The 22,203-nt window shown below is 44.6% G+C and overlaps 1 protein-coding gene across 2 annotated transcripts in view; it reads left to right on the forward strand.

Annotated features, from left to right (window-relative positions):
• The window catches only part of LOC120430293 (homeotic protein ocelliless), a 32,957-nt gene that overhangs the window by 1,046 nt on the left and 9,708 nt on the right, over positions 1 to 22,203 (forward strand). Inside the window, exon 2 of one of the 2 annotated variants that reach the window (XM_039595388.2) lies at positions 18,578 to 18,894. In XM_039595388.2, coding sequence (XP_039451322.1) covers positions 18,711 to 18,894 — 184 coding nt within the window. In that variant the 5' untranslated portion in view covers positions 18,578 to 18,710. The remainder of the gene's footprint in view (positions 1 to 18,577; positions 18,895 to 22,203) is intronic. The other variant, XM_039595389.2, reaches the window with a different exon arrangement.

Raw genomic sequence — 22,203 nt, forward strand, 5'->3', positions numbered from 1 at the left:
ATTTTCTTGACCACCTACGTGTCATTTGATTGTGATGCAGATAGGACATTTTTAAAAGTATGCAGCAATGTAATGTAATTTCTCAGAGCTTATTCGTTTGATGAGCGAAATTTACTGAAGTTTTTAAAGAATTTTTTCTTTTATCGAAAACGTAATTGTTACCACTTCATTGTCCATGTTAGGACTCTCTTCTATATGCAAATTTAGCACATTTTCTGCTATGTCGTATATATAAATCTTAAGGCAAGTTTTTCTGTACAGTTTTCTAGTATACTTATAAGTTTATTTATATTTTCATCAAAACTAACTTCAGTTTTGCAAATTCATGCACTTATAAATCCCCCAAAGTACTGCCTACAAAATTATTTACAACAAAGTGTGACAATTTTTACAATCACATTATTTCAGGATTAAAAGCATTCATTACTTTCGTCTCAGTATACTTATTAAAATTCCTAAGTTGCAAAAACTTTCAGGTGTTTTTCCTCAGTCATTTCATTGCAACGTATCATTTTTAAATATATTTTTGACATTAAAATGGTAAAGGTCGTTGATTTGTTTTTTGTATACTTTAATATTAAACGTTTTGCATAAACCACGTGGACAACTTGGGAGGGGGTTTAGCGATTGTCCACGATCCATACAAAAAAGATTTGTTTTGTATGGAAATTGTCCACGAGAGGGGAGGGAAGGGTCTGATATTCCAAAAAAAAGTGTCCACGTGGTTTATGGATGGTCCCTATTTTTTTAAAATAATTTATTAAAATGTCCAGAAAATCCTAAAATACTAATTTTGATTATTTGAATTGACGTTTTCCTTGAATTTTTGAAGTGAATGTAGTTTCCAGCAATATAAACATTAAAATTTGTCGAATAAAATTGATTTAATTCAGTAATTGTTTGAAAATCACTTTCATAAAAAAAATGTGCCAAACGAATATTTGGAGTATCTTTGAAAACTTATATGATTTTTATCCTTTTATTTTCCTCTCAAGAAGTTTTCTTCACAGATTTTTCATGGTGTATTGTGAATTCTTAAATATTTTTTTGGATTATTGATTGATTTTATTGATTTTCGTTTGTCTCATATGGCAGTTATTTATGGCATTCTTTTTAATTTGAGCACTTCACTTAGCGTGGCTCACGGATATATGAAAAAGACAAAAGTGTTCAATTCCAAACGCCTCGACCAGATTTTTGTAGCAATATGGCCCCAGAACATAGCCTGAAACTTTGAGCGGATTTGGTTAAGGTTTAGTACTTCCACCATTGACCTGAAGTTAGTATGGAACTTTTAAAGATTTACTATGGGAAATTTTCACTTTTAACCTCTTCTTAGATAAAGTTTCCCAAAACCCAATCAAATTTTCTTATTCTCAAGTTTCTTATAGGTTTTGATCCGGGGAACAACTTTGTAGAACATCGCAAAGCGCTAGGAATTGATCCTGAAAAGATACAGGATATTTTATGGAGCTAGGATTTTTTTTAACGTGCTCTAAAAATTTGCCTGTATCTTTCCGGGATTAATTCCTAGCGCTTTGTGATGTTCTACAAAGTTGTTCCCCGGATCGAAACCTATAAGAAACCACTACTTTGAGAAAAATTCATAGGGCATAGGAAAATATATTCGAAGAAGAGTTAAAAAGTTGAAAATAAATAAATTAAATTTATTGAAATTTCTTTATAACCTCAGGTCAATGGTGGAAGTTCTAAACCTTAACCAAATGCGCTCAAAATTTCAGGCTATGTTTTGGGGCCATATTGCTACAAAATTCCGGTTGAGGCGTTCTAAATTGAACACTTTTGTCTTTTTCATATATCCGTGAGCCACGCTACTTCACATGCATCTCCCTAACGTTACATTTCAGTTGAGGATTGATGAGAGATATAAAACCATTATTTTGCGTTTGTAGCCGTTTTTGGGTTATGAGTTTAAGTTTAACCTGCTGAAATAGGTTATCTAGAATTTTCTCACATTTTGATTTAATTTATTTTCTTAACACTAGTTCTTTATAGAAAGGGATAAGATGATCGTAATTAAAAAGGGATTTTTTATAACTCTTATAACGACAAAGCAACTTCCTTCACTAAATTATACCACTTTCGTTTGCTTTACTTTTACAAACATCCCTTTTCCGCCGTCCACAGTTTGTTAAATTTTCCCACCACCAGCAATACAGGGCAGGATACGATCACCTGTTAAAATATTTCCTCCTTCAACCCGAAATCTGGAAAAAAAAGTTCTCACAACCCTCGTTTCCCGGTCCACGCACACCGGACAATACTCCCAAAAAGTGTCAGAAACCCATTCAATAGGCAATTCTTTCTACTCGCAACGTATTGTTGTACGGAATATTCATTGAGGCAATCACGTCAGAGTCCCGAAACCTGCGCCCCCACGATCCGTTTTTCAGAAACATTCTTCAGCCACTTCCTCTTGATTCAGAACCCCGTCTCTTGACTTTGCTTTGGTAAAATATTTATTACGTTCCCGGGGAAGCGAAGCTAGAAAGATCATCGTCTACCTCAGGTTCCCTCTTTGACTCGAACTTTTTGAGGAACGTGTGACTCACAATAGACATTACACCTTCGCCTCTATACCTGACTCGGGGAGAGATCTGTTCTGGTTTCTACTGATTTTGGCTTTACACTCTGTGCCTCGAAATGTGATTTTTATGAAATATTTACCAATATTTCCAAATTTTTGTTGGAAATGCTCCCAAAATTTTTGATATTTTTGATGTTATTAAAACTGAAGCATTTTCCAAACAACTGAGTGTACAATCAATGAAATATCAATCAGATATCACTGCCAGAATCCGGCCCCGTTCCGTGTGACCATCGACGTTCGACGTCCGTTCGCTCCGGTTCGGACCCGTCGGTTAGTTTCACACTTTTCAAAAATTATATGACTTTGATTTCCTCCTTTCCTCCCCTCAATCGGTGTTCCAAACCAGAGTAGAGTGAAGGTTCATTCATAAAAAAAATCGTTGAGCAGCAGGCCCGAAATCGCTTGGAATGCTGCGTGGTCCCTCGACGTTTCGAATCGTCTGTGAGGGGCCTCTCATTGTCAAGATTGATCGAGACCACGAGTTCGTTACTTCGTTTTTAGAGGGACTACAGGAATGGGGGGTATCCAACGAGGGGGGAGACCTCAAACAACTTGACGGGGACGCAAACGATTGAGTCGCGTTGTTGTTGGACGTTGGAGCTGAACTGTGTTTGGAAGCCGTTGTGGGCTTTTGTTTGGGATGGAAATGTGTTTTACCAATGTTTGACAGACCGGTTGCCAATTAGGGCACCAGTATTGCCACCGGATTGATGTTTACCGCGCCCGAGCACAATTCAGTTTTGAGGCTTTGAATGAGACACGATCACGACGCGTTGAGAATGGTTGCCGTGCAAAAAGCACTCTGTAGAAATATGGTAAAATTGATATTTTGAATAAGGATTGCGACTTGATTTTCTGCAGGTTAAAAACCTCAAAAGTAGAGCTCATCTTTAACAAGAAGCATTCAAACATAATAAGTCTCTACATTAAAATTAAAATAAATAAATTGTTCACTCTACAGCATTGCCTTGGCGTTCTCGATTGCGAGATTCCTACTCGAAACTAGGTGTCCGGTGCTTGATTGTTGAGGCAATTGCAAACCTCTTTTTACACCTAAGGGGTTCTTAAAACTTATATTACAGAAACTAATTACTGTTGAGCACTCATTCAAAAAAAAACTGAAGTCTGAGGTTGTTGGTTAATGTTTTCTAGATTGTTGTATTAGGAAATAATGGAAAATATATTCACATGCCCATACAAAGGAAATTCTCATATGCTTGGCAGTTTATGATTCTGGTATTCCGTAGTAACATTTCAATAGGGCGAATCTGCGTTTGTAAACAAGCAGTCTATCCCTTTTGCTCAAGTGACAGTTCACGTCAAGTAAGACAGGGATAGACTGCGTGTTTACAAACGCAGATACGCCCTATTGAACTGTTACTGCGGTATTTTTCCATGCATTTTTCCAATTCTCACTATTGAAAACCAATTATTTTGCAAAAAGTTAGAAAAAAGCTTACTCGAATACTTCTTATTGAGGTATTGATTCTTTGAAACTAGATGAAAACACTTCTAAAAAGCTGTAATTGTACAGAGAAGTGCTGATATACCATCAATAGGTGCTCGATTGAATTATATACTATTCTCCTAGCCTAATGAAAACAGTTTTACAGGGGTTTGTCCTGTTGTAAATTTTAAATGCTTAATGCTTCTTTAATTTGTTTGATTTAATCTTATCAAATCATATAATTTATGAACATTTATATAACATAACCAGCATTGTCTATGTAGAATTGGAAAATTTGTTTGCAATTGTGCTTTTCGGAAAACAAATTATATTATATTAAAAGTACAAATAGAACAACATCAGCAATACCCGTTATCAAAAGATTTCAAAAGACAACTTCAATCATTTGATCCTAATAAAAATACGAATCGATTTCATCAGGCATTTGATTTGAGGATTCTGTAGAAAAATTTCCATGTATGCTTACGAAAATTTTTGTTTTGAAATCACAATTTAAAGATCAAAACATTCTTTCCTCATAATAATAAGAAAACAAATAGCAAGCAACTTTTAGTCTTCTGTGAAATTTTGTTGTTGTCAACAGGAACATATAAATATATTGACTCCTATAAAATTATACCAATCGACACATTGTTGATAAAATAGTTGTGTTTTCATTTGAAGTGAGAAAGTAATTCACTAGGATGATTACTCATGAATATGTTTCTAATCTAATCTCTTATCAGACCCTAGCGCAGCCAATCTTTCGAAGGGATCCTGGAGAGTGCCTTAGGTTAGATGACGCCTAGCACTCTTCTTGTCATTTATTAACATTTGTAGTGCGCCATTGCATTAGAATGCATTGAAACATCACAAGCGTTAAAGCGGCCAGGCCTACTGCGTAAAGCCGTATCGCAGAGATGACTCATAATTGGGTTGAGTTTGAGCACTGAGTGTTCGAACAACAACACAATTCTGAATCGACAGGGGAGGAAGAAGCGTGGGGACACACCACCATACGCTCCGAGATTTTGGTTGTATTCGTTGGGAGCACCATGCAAAGAAGGTTTGGTACTCCGGGACCCTCTGGGATGGGACATTGTATTTCCACGAATGCCCGGGACACTATTTGCCGTGGTTATAGCGCCACAACTCGCTCTCTGTAACAGTATTCCTAATTCCAGTCCAAGCTCACAAAGTCGTCATGGCCTAGTGGTGAGCATTTTTTCTTACCAATCCAAAGGACGGAGGATCGAACCCCGCCTCGAGCGACTTTGATTTTTCGTTCACATTCATCATTTCAAATTGATGTGTTCTTAACTTTCTCGTTGGGAGCAGATGGGCATCGAACCCAGAACCATTCGCTTATAAAGCGAACACCGTAACCAGTCAGCCACGGCCGCTCCAGGATGATTCCTCATGAATATGTTTTTGTACAAAAATATGTGATTTAAAGAATTCTTAGAGCTTAAAATATTTAAACACAATTATTCAATCATCCAATACTTTGGTCAGTGGATATTACGTAAAAAAATATATAGCCCAAGTGAAATAATTCAAAACATTTGATTTTTATTTACTCAGGTTGCTTATTCAGCTGATTTAAAAAAAAATCTTCAAACAACAGTGCATGCGACGATTTCTAGGCGTTTCATAACTTTTACCTCCAACACACGTGACATGAAATTCCATGCTCCGATTTGTTGCTTCGGTTGCTGTTTTGAAATTCGAGATGCTCTCGTTTTCCAACAACCCGAAACCCATCGAAAAGGTGCCAGAGCTATTAGCCTCACCTTTCGGCATCCACTTTTCCCGCTCGCTGCCCTAGCTTTGAATGGGTAGATCATATCTTGCGATACGATCCTCGGCAAGGACCTTGACAAGAAGTTCTAGACGAGTTGTCCTTTCGCATTCAAGGTTCGAGGAGAAAAGGTGATCGTTAGATTAGTTGGTTTTTCGACCTCGATTGGAATGTGACAGGGTGTAGGTTTTTCGAGGGATTGGGATCAAATTGAGTAATTTTCTGTTAAAAACTTGAAACCATCTCTTTTGTGCCAATACGTCAAACTAGAACTGGCTGGAAAAGGTCACAATCGTGTTGTTGTTGACGTCGAGAAACGTGAGTGACATTTCCACTTCTTTCTGAAATAAAAACGCACCAGAAGAAAAAAAGCTGAAACGAACGACAAAAGGTGAAAAACAACAAATCCACACAGCCAGTGACTGGACCCATCAAACGCAATTGTTATCTATGCACCTTCTCCCGATTCGAAATATTCGAAATCCATTAATGGCCCCAGAAAAAAAGCGAGCATATTGACATCACGCAACCCCGACAGATCGTCGTCGAGTCGGTTGAGTCAGAATCCTGTGGGGACGCGGGCGGGTATGAGGTGGGCAGAGTGACAGGTCTCATTTTCGGAACGCGCACACGCGGAGGTGGGTCAGGTCAAACCACGTTGATGTCTTCAGGAAGGGTCCCAGGAAGGAAGTGGAGGAAACTTCAATTTTCGTGTGATATTTTGACATCCAATCAATAATTGGTATCGGAGCGAGTCAGGGAGGAGAGGAAGAGGTATTTGCGAGACGGGGTGCCGCTCGACCACTTAAGGCCAGAAACACTTAAAAATCATCTCGAAGAGATACTTACACCCCTTGTGACATTTCTTCGCCGGGCCTGGTACACCACACGGACCCGGGCAAAAGCTGACCGATCGCTGAGCACTGGAGAAGCCGCAAACCGAAAAGCCACCAACGATGTCTATTTTTATGATTTTTGATAAAGAGAGTGAAGTGGAAGTGAGTGATTCGAGTAAAAAGCTCTCGAGAAGTTGAAGCTTTTTTCTACTGCTTTTGTTGTGGCAAACCGAGGAAGACTGTAGACAGAGAGGATGAACAAAAATAAATATATCCATTAGACAGCCGATCAGCGAACGATTAATAGCCACTAAAGAGACCAGCGCGGTTGGGGACACGCTGGCGCGAGCGATGACGATGACGGAACGGCGGAATAGGACAAAGCTGGAAGGAAGCAGGTTCAGCGGGGCTAGGGTGGTCAGCAAGAACCTTTGATGAAAGCTTGTTCCTCGCGACTTCTTTGAGAATCAGTTTGTTCTGAGTGTAGGGTCCTAACACGGCTAGCGCACAATTTGGTGTTTCTAATTAACACAAGTTTCCCCACATTGTCAAGCATACGAAGGACGACACAAAACGAGGAACAAAGAAGCTGCGCGGCCCCACTTGTTGGGCGGCTCTCCCTTTGTGCGGGGAGAATGCAACGAGCAGCGGCAGAAGACGGATGCGTGCGTGATTGAGTGAGTGATTGTGAAAAACGGGAATGTTCCGGACCTTACACTGAGCACACTTGACACTTGCGGCTGATACTTTAAAAGCAATGTCAATGATCTCGGGATCAAATGCCGCTGACGTCCTTTTTTGGACGGTTAGTTTTCTTGGTTGCATGCTGTGTCACATTGTAATTGGAACTTTATTTATGTTTAAATCGATTTTTAATTTAAATTTTCAAAGGACAACCCCAACTACACCATCGAATGCCAACCTCCAAACAGCAACACTTTGGCGACACTTTTTTGTGTGCCCACTTAGCCTCCAGGCGACAACCAGGCTCATCGCCTCTTGGCCTCTTCTTGCCGTTGTTGTTTGGCCCGAATCTGTTGAACATGATTGTAAAACGTGGCTCAACCAGCAACTGGACATACCACCTGACAAAAAAAAAGAGCCAGAGAGACGCTAAGCTAAGCCAAGCCGCCAGAATGCGGATTTGACAAATGTTCTAAGGAGATTCCCCCCTTCGCGAACGGGTTAGGCGTGTCCTCAACCTGTGCCGTGCCGCGTGCTATCTTATTCGCGGATCTTAAAGAACTACAAATTGCTTGAATGTTCAAGCCATCTGCAGAGGGTGCGCTAAAAGCTTGACTCGTGCTAGCCGTCCGACGGTAGGTCGTTGGAGTGATTTAGTTTTCCGCAGTTCTTTGCCAGAAATCCATAAGCATTCCGCGGTTAGAGTCCCCCCGATCCCGGCGAAGAAGAAAAATTGATTCCATTTCTTGACTCGTGCCACTATCTTCTGTGCTTCTTGGTATCTTCTTTTGACCGTCACCGTTAGAGTGGATCTCGCGAAAACATAAAAGCTCCAAAATCCATTTCGACCGATGGGGACCGCCGCGTTTTTCGGTTATCGGTCAAAGTTTCGCACTTTGGCGAGTTGCCGACTAACGGACGCCGCTGCCGCCGCACTATGAGAGTTTATCTTCATGGGTTCTGAGCGCCCGCGCGAGATAGTAGAGTCTAGTCGTCTACCGCAGGAATGTTGCTGCCGGAGGTGACCCTTTGGCGGACATCAGCTGATATCGGGTGATTCTAGATTTTGATGGATTTGAGCGAGCATGATCCATGATACCAACTGGTGGTCTCAACTGATCTAAGCGTAATTCGACAATCGCATAAATTTATGGAAAACCTGGCCCTGACAGGGTTTCCGTCGAACCAGGCCATCTTCGTGTGTGTATCTGTATTGACAGTTGGCGTCAATAATTCCGGTGACTCGTCGTCGTGGCGGCGGCGGCGACGAACCGCATCTCCCAAAGAAGTGTGATGGAGTGGGGCCCAAGAAGAAACACATGCTGGAACGACGATTGAACTCGCTGCCTAATGTCTTATAAATTGTCCACCACCGGCCACGACCGGCAGTCAGAACCGGAGCCCCAAACCTCGGCCCGAAGAAAGAGGACGTACGGTGGAAGCCCGAAAGAAGTTCGAAACAAATATTTCCATTTCAGTATCGTGTCTCAAATGACATAATTATGCATAAAGATAAGCGCGAGCCAGCAGAAAAATGGAATAATAATGATGTTGTTCCATAAGTGTTTTAACATATTATACCGTAGGCAAATGTGTGTGCTTTCATGTGCTGCTGCTGCTGCCGAGGCTGGAGTGATGGATCGACTAGAACTGGACATCGCGAGGGGAACGTCGACGACTCATATTCCAATTATTGATATTTTTACGATTCTCGACGGCGCACTCTCTTCTCCCAACTTCTGCCCAGAGATCGAGCGAGGTCCCTGGAACGGTGTGGCGCGACGTTTATCTCCGCGACGCACTTAGCGATCGTGAATCGTGAAAAATTAAGAACTCTGCTCGCCATAAAATTGTGGCCGTAAAAAGATTCTGACCTCGCGTCCATCCCTCCTTCCTTTAGTTGGTTAGTTGGCGGACTAACCAGGGGGAAATCGATCGGTTGTTTGTCAACGCCAAGTCTTGGCTATTTGTGCTGAACTCGCCGAGGGGTACGCACACTATACTATAATAAAAAATGAGAGTGCGATTTTATCGCGTAGCCCCCTCTCATGAACATGAACAGAACAACAATAAAAATGTACGAGAATCTCTCTCCAAAACTCTACCGGTGGTACTCCACGACGACCAACTCCAACGGTTGACGTGGTGATGGGTTTGATTCCCGCTCTCCTCTTTTCCTACTCCCAAATTTTTCGTATACATATAAATATATATATTTTTGATAAAGAGCACTTAAGCACTCATAAAGATTCGTGTTTCGAAACAAATTCACGACCGCGGAGCGCCGCAAGTTTTGCTTTTCTGGACCTCACTCGAGCGACCTCGATATTGGTAAAGATTGACGACGGGGAGAGTAACCGATTCCGAGTGACCCTTTTAAAGCGGGTCACCGGGTTGCCAGATTTATTCAATCCTCCAAAGATATTTATCGAAGCTCAAATGTTTAACCAGTCGAATCCAACTCGTTCGACAGATGCTCACCTTTAGCATTGTTCTAATTGATCCGCTGAATCAAAACAAAGTATATTTAAGGTGGACATCTGTCAAACGCTTGGCTTCGACTCAAACAAACTACTCTGCTCTACCAAAACGCCATCACAACCGTGTGCAGCGTTTGTCCGCCATTGCGATTTCTCTCGTTGTTCCTCAAACGGACCCCTCGCGCTAAGACCCCTTGATGAAGAGGGCCAATTTTCAACAGTTGAGCTACCGTGGCGGCGGTCTCTTCGTGTGAGAACCCTCCCCAGAAAATGGGCCATAGAGAGAAACACACAGAAAAACGCCGCGTCGGCTTCACGTACGAGAAGAAAAAGTTAAGGGAAGTACTTTTTGAGTGCTTGCTTCCTCCTCATTTTTGCTGCGCGTTGCTGCGTCATTAGCTTTAATTACACCTCTCTTGGTGTGAGCGTTAGAGAGCAAATGAGCATGAGGGCTCGGCTAAAATGGCGGCTACCAGCCAAGGTGCAAGATGACGAAGGTGACGCAGAGCGTTTCGCATCGTCATAAAAATATTATTAATTAAACTTGGGGGCCTCGGGATGATGAGAAACTTTTTGTTCGATTTGTTGGAAACATCTCTCTTACTCGGTAGCACCCCGGGAATGGTCGAACAATTAAAATTTGAATGAATTGATTAAATGTTAACATGGTTCATTAATTTGGCTGTTGGGTCCGTTGCCGAAAATTGAGACCGAGGCGAAACGGTGAACGGATCTCCGAACAAAATTGTTCAATGGCCTCACCAGATCTCCTTTTTTCGGTCAAGCTGCCAAGCTCGGGGCCGAGAGAAATGAATCTGAATCATAAAGGCAAGAGCTACATAATTAATTATAATCCTCAGTAGCTGCTCGAGATCATAAATATTTATTTATTTTTATTTTTATTTATTCTTTCACTCGTTTTTTCTCTCCTATACTGCTGCTGTGTCCCGTTCGTTGGCCGAGCGGCTACCTCCTAGCCCGCGAATGTTCACCTTTCCAGGGTAGCTTCCCGGCCCGGCTCGGGGTCTCCTCCCAAAAGAATGCGTGCGCGCGCACCCCGCAGATGATCAATTGCATTTAAATTAATCTTAATTATTAGATATTTTTCTTGCCGTCCGGCATTGTGGTGTCCGACTCCCGGCAAAGCCGTAAAAAAGTGTTTGACCTTAAACAAACAATTGTTCCGGGACGGTGACTACCGCGAGTCTACGAACTGCGTTTTTCGGGATTTTCGGAACGACCACAAAGAAGTTGCCGCCGCTTCTCGCTTGTCATCCAATTTAATCGGACCAAGCCGCACTCGCGAGCGCAAGACTCGAGCCCCAACCTCAATTAACGCAACCGAAGCAGCGACATCTACCGACGAGGGGTTCGTCGCTGGTTTGGGCGGGCAAGTTCCCAAAAGAATTTAGAAGTTCCGGAGTAGGAAGTTTGTTCCAGGTTGAGGAATTTCTAAGCTTCCGGGCGGAGAATCATTCAATTTTTAGGCTAAAATCCCATAACAATAAAAAACAACACCACCACCGTTGGACCCCTCGTCACAGCGGCGGCGGCGGGAGCTGTCACATCGCGGTAAGTCATACGCTGAGCTGAAAGGCCAACGAAAACAGATAATACAGCGCGCGCTGGTAGCTGTGGTTAGGCCGACTTGGATGACTCCGACGAGGTGCTTGACAGTAATCAAGGAAGATCGCGCGGTGAGTGTGACGGCGCGGCGGCGGCTGTTGTGCGCGGTGATTTTCAAAGACCTCTCCGTGCGTTGGGTGGCTGACCGGTCAGTGGCGGTGCGGAAAGAGGGTGAAAGAAGGAAGAAAATATTATAAATATCTATATATGAAAAATATTGTTATTATTATTATAATTTCAAACTGGTTTCTCTCTGCCAAAGTCGAGGGAGCCACGAAGTGGTCGAAGATTCTTTTTCTGCCTTTTCTTGGCGATATCAAAATATTCTGCCAAGTTCCGGGGAATGCCGGTAGGGCGCGATGTCCAGAGGGGTTGGGGCAGGGAAAAGCTCTCTGTCTACATAAATAATAATAAAAACGAGAAATAAATTAAGAAAAATATGACGATATTATACGCTACTGTATTCATACTTTTATTGCACGCCGAGGGACGGATGGACGGACGGCTAGGATATTTTTTTATGGCAGCGAGGCTTCTGCCGGGAGCCCACAACGAGGGTACGAAGCACCTAGGAGCTTAACGAATCCCCGGCAAAAGGGTACGCGCGCGCGAGGTGTGAAGCTCTAATGACATAAAATCCAACATCCAGAAGCCGGTGGCGGGAGGAAATTAGAAATTCACCAACCGCGCTCGCTGACCGTCTTCGAAATGGCATAATTGGATATTTTTATTATATGCTACCAGCCACAAACATCTCGGCGAGGCGGGTAAAAATGGGTAGCTCCCAAATTCCCCAAAATCCGTCGAAATCGATGACCACAAAGGCGCAGATACCGCCCGGCAGGGAGACCAAACGAGCCCCACCGATCCCGACCGGGCAGGACAGAGACAGAGCGATAAAAATAATCGTAAAAATAATCAACGACTATCAAGATTCGGTAGATACAAATTTTTTATCGCCTTCGAGCTAATTTTTGTTCGCGGCCGCGACCGTCACCCTGCACAACCTGCAGTCTTCCCTCCAGTGCCGGAAGATCCCAGCCCAAAACGGCCACAACGAAAAAAGTGGTAGCACCTTCTTTGCATATTCTAACGATTTAACAGCAGCTCACCGCATCTCGGCTCTGCGAGCCGCCAACTCTGTCGTCTTCTTTCTCTGAGCCGCGCGGGTCCCGATTGGAACCCCGCTGGGCCGCCCCGGTGGGGGGCTCTCACTTCTGTCCGCGGGAATAGGAAGCTGCCAAAAAAATCACCACGGACCGCGCTGGCCGCCGACCCAAACTGACAGTCTTTTAATTGAATTTATTAACGGCTGCTGCTCCTGCGCACTGCACTGGTCGCCGTAGTGCACCGCGGATGGTTGAATGCACTTTTGCCGCCGGAGTAGTAGGCCGTGTGGACGGCATGTTATTTTGGGCGGCTCTTTTGCCAGTGTGTCAAGGTGATGAAAAGCGCTGCCCGTCATATCGTCGTCGTCGGCGTTGCTTGCCTGCTTGGATGGAATTTTTGCGACTGACATGCGCCCTCGCGTTTGAGCTCTCCAGAGGACGGGGTTGGGAAAAAGGCAACTGCTCGAAATTATTGCGGACCAGTTCCAGAGGTGGCCTTCGCTTGGCTGATATGAAAATGTCATTAATTACAACTTATGGTAAACGTTACCGAGTACGGGAGTAACTTCTGCGACATTTATTTTGTTCACAGAGGTGTTTTGAGGGTTTGCTGGAAAAAGACAGATCATGTGAAGTTCAGAAAACTGCACTATTGCTACAATGCTTTTTTTCCTAGAAACGCACCTGATGTCCTGGGTTTCAACCTCGCTAATGATTGATTTTGTCACCTTTGATTACGACAGCTCAATACCGGTATGGTGTGTGAAATATTTTTCACTCGGGCAAAATAAAAAACATCCAAACTGGTTCAGCCCGACAACCACAAAAACCTGCCGCCACGAAACCGTTCTCTACGGTACATCCCATTAATTCGTTCCATTTTACGAGTTGTTTATGCTAACAGAAATGCTTTTTAAATCAAATGTTCGCACAACAGAAAGCCCCCGGTTCGCACTGCTACCGGACTCGATTCGAATCGTTGGATCCGGTTTTTGGTTGTGATTGACATGCTTGCGCGTATGATTGATTTTGGCGCGGCACTAATCAGAACCAGGCCTACACGGGATCGCACTTTTACACGGTGCCGATCAATAGCAGGGCACTGCGGCTAGTTGCGCAATAGTGATCAACTGTGGGTCATAGCCGAAGAGATGCTGAACTGTCCACTTAAAAAAAAACTGTCGACAATCTTGACCTATGTACTTCACCATCTAAAGCGTCATCTTCAGGGTTGCATTTTTTGAAATTCTGCATCTAATTGTCTGTGATTGGAAGGAGTTTTCGGGGTGATTTCTTCCGACACCCCGTGTCGCCAATCAGGTTGTCGTCCTCGCCGTTTGAAGTCTCAAAGGCCGCGGCCACACCAAGACTGGTTGTACATAAAGCGCGATTGATAGACGCGTTGCGTTGTTGTGGTGTGGGTTCAACTTTTCCAAGCTGGCGTATCGGAGAGGCTGCCGATCGATCTATGCGGGGTCAATCGGCAACTATTGGATGGGTTGGTGAGGTTTTGGTGCGTAGTTTGGAAACTGTCAAACTTCCCTAAAATATGAGACAGGGTGGAACTTCCAGTCGTTTTTTCGCAAATCTGTAGACACCTGTTGACGTGAGTTTTGGACGTGATCACTGAACATTTTAAAAGGGCATTCCGTTGGATTCAACCCTGACCTCGGACGAATCTAGAATTTGAAGGAACGCAGGGGTTGCGATCGTGCGGGCAAAGCCAAACAACTTTGATAATTTTGGAATTCGAGTAGCACAGGAAGAAAAAGAATGTTTCATGAATATTTTATTGATTCGTTACGGATTCGAGGTCGTTTGTTCGCGCTGACTCCTGGCACTCTGACTGAGCTGGCTGTCAGGCAGCAGCCAGAAATGGCTCGATCGCTCGCGATCCCTAAGGTAGAGATGCGGGACGCGCGGAGAAAATCAAGATTCCAAATTGGAATCAAGTTCATTTCAAACTGCGTGTATAATTCAATTAAAACGAGTGGGCTTTTCGAAAGGCAGCAGCCGGCCTGAGTCGAGGCGATCGCGTCGAATTAGTTGGATACGAAACAGTAGTAGGAGCAATCCCAGAAGTAAAATGTGGTGCATTCCAACCCAATTTCACCACGCCGAGGCTAAGCCCCCGGAGAACGATTAATCACCTAGATCGGATGGTCCGGGCTCGTCACAGACGGCTAACGGGCTCCGGGGGCGCCTACCTAATCGATTAGGCGCGATTAATGGCCAGAACCTGAGCATAAAACAAAACAAGCTAAACCAACCGAAACAAGAAAAAAAGTTATAGCCACCCCGAAAAGATCATATTTATTACTTTTCACACCTCATTACCAGAAACAAACATAAATTACACCCGTAAGCGCAGCGCGATCGGTCGGCTCGTTTGGAAATTTGAGCCGTTTGTATCTAGCTGATTGATCTGCGGCAGAGGTAGGCAGCCAGGCAGGTGTGGCAGGACCGATTAAGACGTTGGCGTTCGAGTCAGAAACGGTACACGGCGATGAGTCATAAAAACGCAGCGAAAGTGTGGTTATAAAAAGGGTTTTGATGCTTGTTCAATTTGTTTTCTAAGCGGGAGGTTGTAAAAGCTTCGTTATCAGTGTTGGGCCTGTTCGGAAATGGAGATGTTTTGTTTTTTTAGAGAAAGTTCTGTTATTCGTAAAGTTTTTTGGAAATGAATTGATACCCCGAAACACTCTTCCATCTGTTCTTCGGAAACTTAACATTCTCCATTCTTCTTGGTTGATCCCATCTTACCCACAATTTTGACCTATAAATCCTACAGAACTTCATGATCTGCACTTAAAAACAGGTTGACGTAAACGTAAACGCGAGTGTTCTAATCATTCAGCTATTGCACGTGGCTCGTTGTTGATCGTGTAATCAAGAAGACGCGATCAACCGGACAACAACAATTGCTTCCTCCAGAGAAGGTTCGCCGAATCAGTCCCGAGAGCTCAAGTGGCCCTTTACCTGGCCCACCAAGCGTGCCTCTCCGTCAAGTGGTTGTTCTTCTCCGCACTCCATACACACGCACACACGGAGTTGAGCAAACAAATCAACGATCGTTTGTTTGTCTAGCGCAACTCCTCGTTGACGACCTCGGCGTGGACGTCTGTGTGCGCTACAATGTGGAACTTCAGGTGATCAAGGGGGCGAAATTGCTTCGCGCGTCGAGATATGATTTTGATTGCGCGCGGCCTCAAGTGGGCGAGGAAATCCTTGACCAGATCGGTCGTTGGCCGGCGGTTGTAAGAAAGAAGACGATCATCGGCTGTTGCCGGGTGGTCTAGGACGGGCAGGTACACCGTTGCAGAGAAAAGGGCGTACACGTAGGACGAAAATCTGGAACCCTCACGTTTCGACTTATCGTTTTGTGACCACATGCCGTTTGACAATTTTGGCAAAAAATCACGACCGTAATAATGAGTGTGTGGTTTTCCTGGGGCGTACCTGGCAAATACCAGCCAGTGTTGCCAGAGTGATGGCTCTGCGTGGACAAATCAATCACCTTCACCAGGGTATCATTTTTCACTCATCACACCCGGTGTGCTCCCGGAGGCCGTTTGAATTGGGTAGATCGTCGTGCTGACTCAGCGCGGCGGCGGCCCATCATAAATCTTGATCCCGGCGGCGGCGCCTCACTTTATCATAACTTCTGCCGCCCCCGGGGGCGTCTCCTCCCGGAACGCCCTTGTGCGCGCGCGCATCAAGAAGGAGGCAGCGCAGCAAACGCGCGGATAATCACTTAATCAATCCTCCCCAATCCGTCCGAATGTATTTAAATCGATGTAATTTGAATCAGATATCGGAGGTGAGAAAGATAAACGATCCCCGCGCAGGCCTGCCTCGGACAGGGCGCTTGCGAGCCGCAATGCAAGTCAAGAGAGCCGCCGGTTATCGCTGGAAGACCGCAAGAACAAGCAGCGTTGGTCATTAATACCGACTGAAAATTAAATTAATTTAGCCTAATCTGATCAGATCAGATCAAACACTTACGCGGTACACGAGTGGTAAACGAGAGGTTTGGTTTTTTTGGAGCAAATCAATCGGCTCTCGAAGTTTTTCGCTGTTTTGCTCGTGAATCGAGAGTTCTTAAATTGAACGTTAGTGCCAGCGTTAGCGCTCCAAAACAGGCAAGAGGGGCGTTTTAAAATACTCTCAATATTTAGTGGAAAAATCTTCTATGATTTCATTAGATAATAAATGTGAACAATAGTGAGTTTTTTTTTTAAAGAAGAAAGATTAATTTTCAAGTTCGCTGGGGGCGTTAAACTCATTTTATTCAACATGATTCAAAAGAAAGATAGTTGAGCTGTCCCATGAATTGTTTTCTCACGCTCAGCTCCCTCAACGAGACTAATCCAATCCAAATATTTACACGCCAATTGGCCTCCAAGCCGTTAGCTCGTCACACGGGAGCTTATGATCGACACCGCATCGAATATCGATTCCAGCTGGATCGTCCGATTCTCACGATTTCCCTGCCGGAATGTCTGAGTGGGTTTCCCGCGGAAAAAGGGCTGCCAGAGTCGTTCTAAATTATGAAATAAACTCACTCGTTCTGCATTGTTAGGACGGTGAGTCGGAGAAATTTTTAGAAAAACCAACATACCGACAAAAAAGTAAAGGGAAAACTGCCGAAGCATTAAGTCTCTCCGACGGGACTTTACGAGCCGGGAGAGATGCGGTCCAGGGACGCCTGGCTTAAGTTCCCGAAAAAAGAAATGAGCACAAAAGGCTCGTGTAGATATTAGATGGAATATTAAAAATCTATAACCACAATTGCTCACATATATCAGCTGAAGCTGATGATTATTGAGGCTTAGGAATGCTTTTCCCCCGCGCGCTCGGTCCGGTTCTCGAGTCTGCCTGCCTGCCTGCCTGCCAGTCTGCCTGGTCTGGACTTCGGGGTCCGGTGGAGAAGGGAAAAATAGTGACAAATATTCTATAAATTTTCGGTGCCTTTTAATGGATTATTTATGTCGCTGTCCGTTCACCTTGTCTCTCTGCTATTTTGCCTGGGCTGCCATTTCTTGTTTGCGGTTGAGGCTGCTGCTGCTATCTCGACTAGGTTTGTCTCTTCAGTTTATCACATTCTCACTTCTTTGCCGTCCGAACCTCGGTCCTTTGATCCGCAACTCCCGAAACAAAAACAGAAATCCTCAAAAACCAATATACCCAAACAAACTGCCACTCACCAGCTTTTCAATCACTTATTATCGTTACACGCATGTTTATCGACCTCCTTGTCCTCCGCCGGCTATCCCGGTTCCCGAGTCGGGTCGGGGATCGCCCCGTTTTTGAGGGAGCTTCGGTTAACATGCATACTGAAAACAAACAACAGGAGTCCCGAGGCTGCTGGAGTCCTGGCCCGAGGGATAATCCGATCCTGGATCGTCGTCGTCGTCGTCATCCGAGGATCGAAATTAGGCTGCTCATTGTTCTTTTCAGTGTACCGGTATCTTCGCTCTCGGAGGCCTTCAAAGAATGGCTCTTTCTCGTTCGTGTACCGATCATGCATGAAGGCAGAGCCTCAATTCGGTAGCACTGAGGCGTAAAATTATGTGCTCTTTTGTTCGGGAAGGTTTCTTCTTGTCGGTGATCCTCCTCTGTCGATTGGTGAAAAGTTTAATTTTTCGCACTAGTTGGTGGCGTACCGTAAAGCGCGCTTCAAGAGTTGCGAGATCGAGATCTGCTGGTGGTGATCAGGGCGCCCGATATCTGTAAGTCGGCATAGTTGAGAAGTGGATTGGGAGATGAGGTGGTTTTGGAGTAGATCAGGTCAGATTCTAAAGTGCAAGAATTTTTTTAATGGTTTTGGCTGATTCCAGCTGGTCGCAAATCATTGCTAGTATTTTTATTCGAAAACCTTGATTTCCGGAGGCATAACTAATCCAAACGAGTCCTGGAACCCCATTTATTAAGCTTGAGACCAAACAATTGTACTAATGATCATTTTCTCTTTCCTTTCCAGCTCCACCGGAAGTCCTGTGCCCTCCGAGTCGGCCTTCCTCGACCATCCCGGTCGGCTTCCGGAGCAATCCTCGCCGTCGCAGCACCACCACCAAAAAATTAGCACCGTGGCGCTGCACTCGACCGAGGCCCTGATGGCCGGCTTTCTCAAGTCCACGGACCTGGGTCCGCACGGTCCGCACGGGTACGGCGGGTCGCACCATCCGCACCACGGTCACCCCCACGGGCCTCTGCCGCCCGGAATGCCAATGACGTCGCTGGCCCCGTTCGGGTTACCCCACGGGCTCGATGCCGTAGGGTTCCCGCAAGGTATGTGGGGTAAATATTCGCTTTTTTCTACTTCTACTATTACTCACCCGCTAGTCCGTAAGATCCGCCGTGCCGGCTCCTTGTATAATCAACGAAGAAGATCACTGCCGTGCCGCGCGTCAACCGGTTGATGGGCTAAGTGCTCACCCTAACCAGTAGTGGTCAAGATTCTCGATTCGATTCGGTAGTCACACAAAAATTGTGAAGAGGATTAAGCCACGGCGCGGCTCGGCAATGGCTCAAAACTAGTAGCGCGCTACACGTTTCGTTAATTATACAACAAGAGTTTGTGATTGATATGTAATATTAGTTTTAGATCTTGTTAGTTTTCTTCCCTCCCATTAGAGCAAACCCATTTTAGAGGTCCCTCGCTCTCTTATCTGAAACTGAAACGAAACACGGGAACCGCGACGACGAGGCGGGACCGCACTGCTGCAGGCCCCTGACAACCCGGAGCATCAAATCACGCTCGAGTGACTTTCCTGACAATAATTCATCTGTCATTTCTCTTAAAAGCATTCCCGCCAGAGCCAGATCGTGACGAGGGGTCGTCCAACTGCCCAACGCGCCTTTTAGATTATCGATACGCCGCCGATGATACTCACACACGTACCGCCGCGCGTAAGAGCATTTCACCGTGCGGTGGGGAAATTTGCCCAGAAGCTCCTGTCGAAAAGACACCACGACGAGAAAGAAGACGGAGTCCGATTTTTGACAGGTCGATGACGCGGTTTTGCCGCCGCGCAGGCCGCCAATCTAGGAAGGGCTGTTATGAAATATTCACACGATCTTTGCGCGCGACGACTCTCGGTGCGTTAATTTTCGTTAATTCCATTAGAGTGATGGCGAGCCCGAGCGGTTAAGCCTGAGCCGTATCATCTTACCCGCGCCACCTCGCGATGGCTCCTCTAATGGCCTTTTCCGAGCTACCGCGCTTTTAATTGATCTCTCGGCTCCGAAAAGAGTCGCGCGAGAGTTTTGATTTGTTGTCCAAGTGAGGCAACGGGCGGCCAGCGGCAAATGTTGATGAATTTAATTTTGATTTGATTTTGATGATTCGAAATCTTAGGGGGAAGCTGAGTTCGAGGGGGATCCAAAATGGCGGTAGCCATGTTTGCTCTTAATTAGTTTTGCGCAAAGTGAAAGGACCATTAATGGAAGTTGAATGTTACATCGAATTCGAATTAAGAAAAAATGTGGTGCTCCACGCCGAACCATGCTTCGGAAAGATGAAATTATTCTCAGATTGGATGACATTTGCACTCTGTTGCGTTCAGTTTGATTAGCCTGACAGTAAAATTGGACGCGGGAGCGAAGACCGGATTATGGTGAATTCACTTATAATTAGCTTTTCTCTGGCTCATTCGTAACAAATGGAAATTTTGAATAATAGAAAAAAAAAGTTTTCTGATAAAGATTTGTCGTACTCCTCGGTCATCAACGAGAACTGTCAACGTTTCCTCTTTTAGCACAAGTTTGATGAGTATTTGCCAACCCATTTGTTATGTGAATAATAAAAATAACAAAAATTGGCTTCTAATCATCCTTTTGGCTTCTAATCATTCCTTTTGACAGTTCTCGTTTATGATTGAGGGGTACGACCCCTTTTGAAAAAATTTTCAATTTTTGAAAATTTCCAAAAATATTTTTTCTTTTATCCGTATTCAGAATTAAAATTGTTCGTTTACATTCGAAGTAACACAATTAGTGGCATCGGCTAACTTTTTAAACGACCCTACCTTTACTAGTGAACACTTAGAAACATTTGACACAAGCTTTTGCAGATTAAGTGACTCCGATTCCAGCTTTTGGAGATAAAGCAACTTTCACTCCGACTGTGAATCTTAAAATCTTACCCCAAATACTATCAAAACTGCTATTTGAAGCTTCTAAGTCCGACTCCGACTCCGGTTTCCCCAAAAAAAATATCGACACCGAATCTTCAAATCGTGCCGTGTTGAGTGTTCAGTGAAGTTTTCTTCAAGTGCTTATTGAAATGATTTTGATGATTTTTTTTTTCTGTTTACGCTCAGCTGAAATTTCTCGAAATGTCCTGAAAACGGTTTTACATGGCAACTGCGTACTGTCAAGGATCTGTCCTCGAGCGAAATACAGAAAAAAAACTTGGCAAATACAGTTCGTTTTCTGCCGGATTGTAAACAAGCCCCGAGAACATGAAGCCATTCAGACCCACCACTTTGCCATATTTCAACCCTTGGGAGAATTGTTTACGAAGAAAACAATGCCCACGGAAGAATGCTTCTGCGTCACACACAGAATTCGCCATCGCTAGCGCTTGTCGTCTCTGCTCTTGAGCAAGGAGAGTCCTTACAGCGTCCCGCAGAACCATCTATCGCAAAAAGGGAAAATTTAGGGGGCAAAAAAGCATCCATTTGCCCCATTATCACGGCAGAAGAAACGTGAGCGCCATCGTGCGCCTGCAAACGGAAAGATAAACCGCTTAACGGGGTGGCAACCAAAATACATTCCCCTCCCTGTCGTATGTCGGCGGTGGCATACATCCAGGGGGGCTGGGAATCCTGCCACTTCAGTGTAGCGTGCAAGGAGTTTCACTTCCCTTGAGGCGCGTTGGAATCACCCACCCAAACAAGGGAAACAACATCAACAAACAGCATCCCTTCATCCCTCGTTTTTTTGGAGGCGTAGAGTTGGGTGCCCTTTTTTGGTCTTGAAAGTCGCGTGTTGGGTTAGCGACGTATAATCAAGATCGTTTGTTTAACCACGCCCCCTTTGCAAGCGTTGGACTCGATCTACAATAGAGTTATCTACGTGCGCATGTATTGCGTGTACGTACACGAAAAAAAGTGAGGTTAAGTTTTGTACCAGCCAGCAAAACAAATGGTGTGCTAGTGTGTGTGAGATCGGGCTTAGATTGCTCTATAACTGTCAAAGCTCACGCTGGGAACCCTACGAATGTTCCGCACACTCGGATACTGCTAGTTTCGGGCCTGTTTTCGGACATTAATCTTGTTCAAACAGACAAATCAAAACCCAAAATAGGACTCCCAACTCTACAAATGGATGTACGCTACAGTAACCAATGCGAAACCCAACCGAAACCCCCTCCCCGTGCAACTTCTAGTGATGCCACAAACGAGGGGGAGATCCTCCCTTTTTTCCAACTCCTGCTTCACCAACCATTAAAGCCATTCGACAAGAAAAACGTCATTTATATTTCATGATGTTGGCGCAGCTACTTTTGCTGAACACGACGACGACGACGACGATTCAGCGTTGAGCACACTTTTAAGCATCGCTAGTGCGGCAGTTTTGTGCTGCTTGAAAAAGAGGGAAAAT

Source organism: Culex pipiens, chromosome 1, assembly GCF_016801865.2.
Source record: "Culex pipiens pallens isolate TS chromosome 1, TS_CPP_V2, whole genome shotgun sequence".
Lineage (NCBI taxonomy): Eukaryota > Metazoa > Arthropoda > Insecta > Diptera > Culicidae > Culex > Culex pipiens.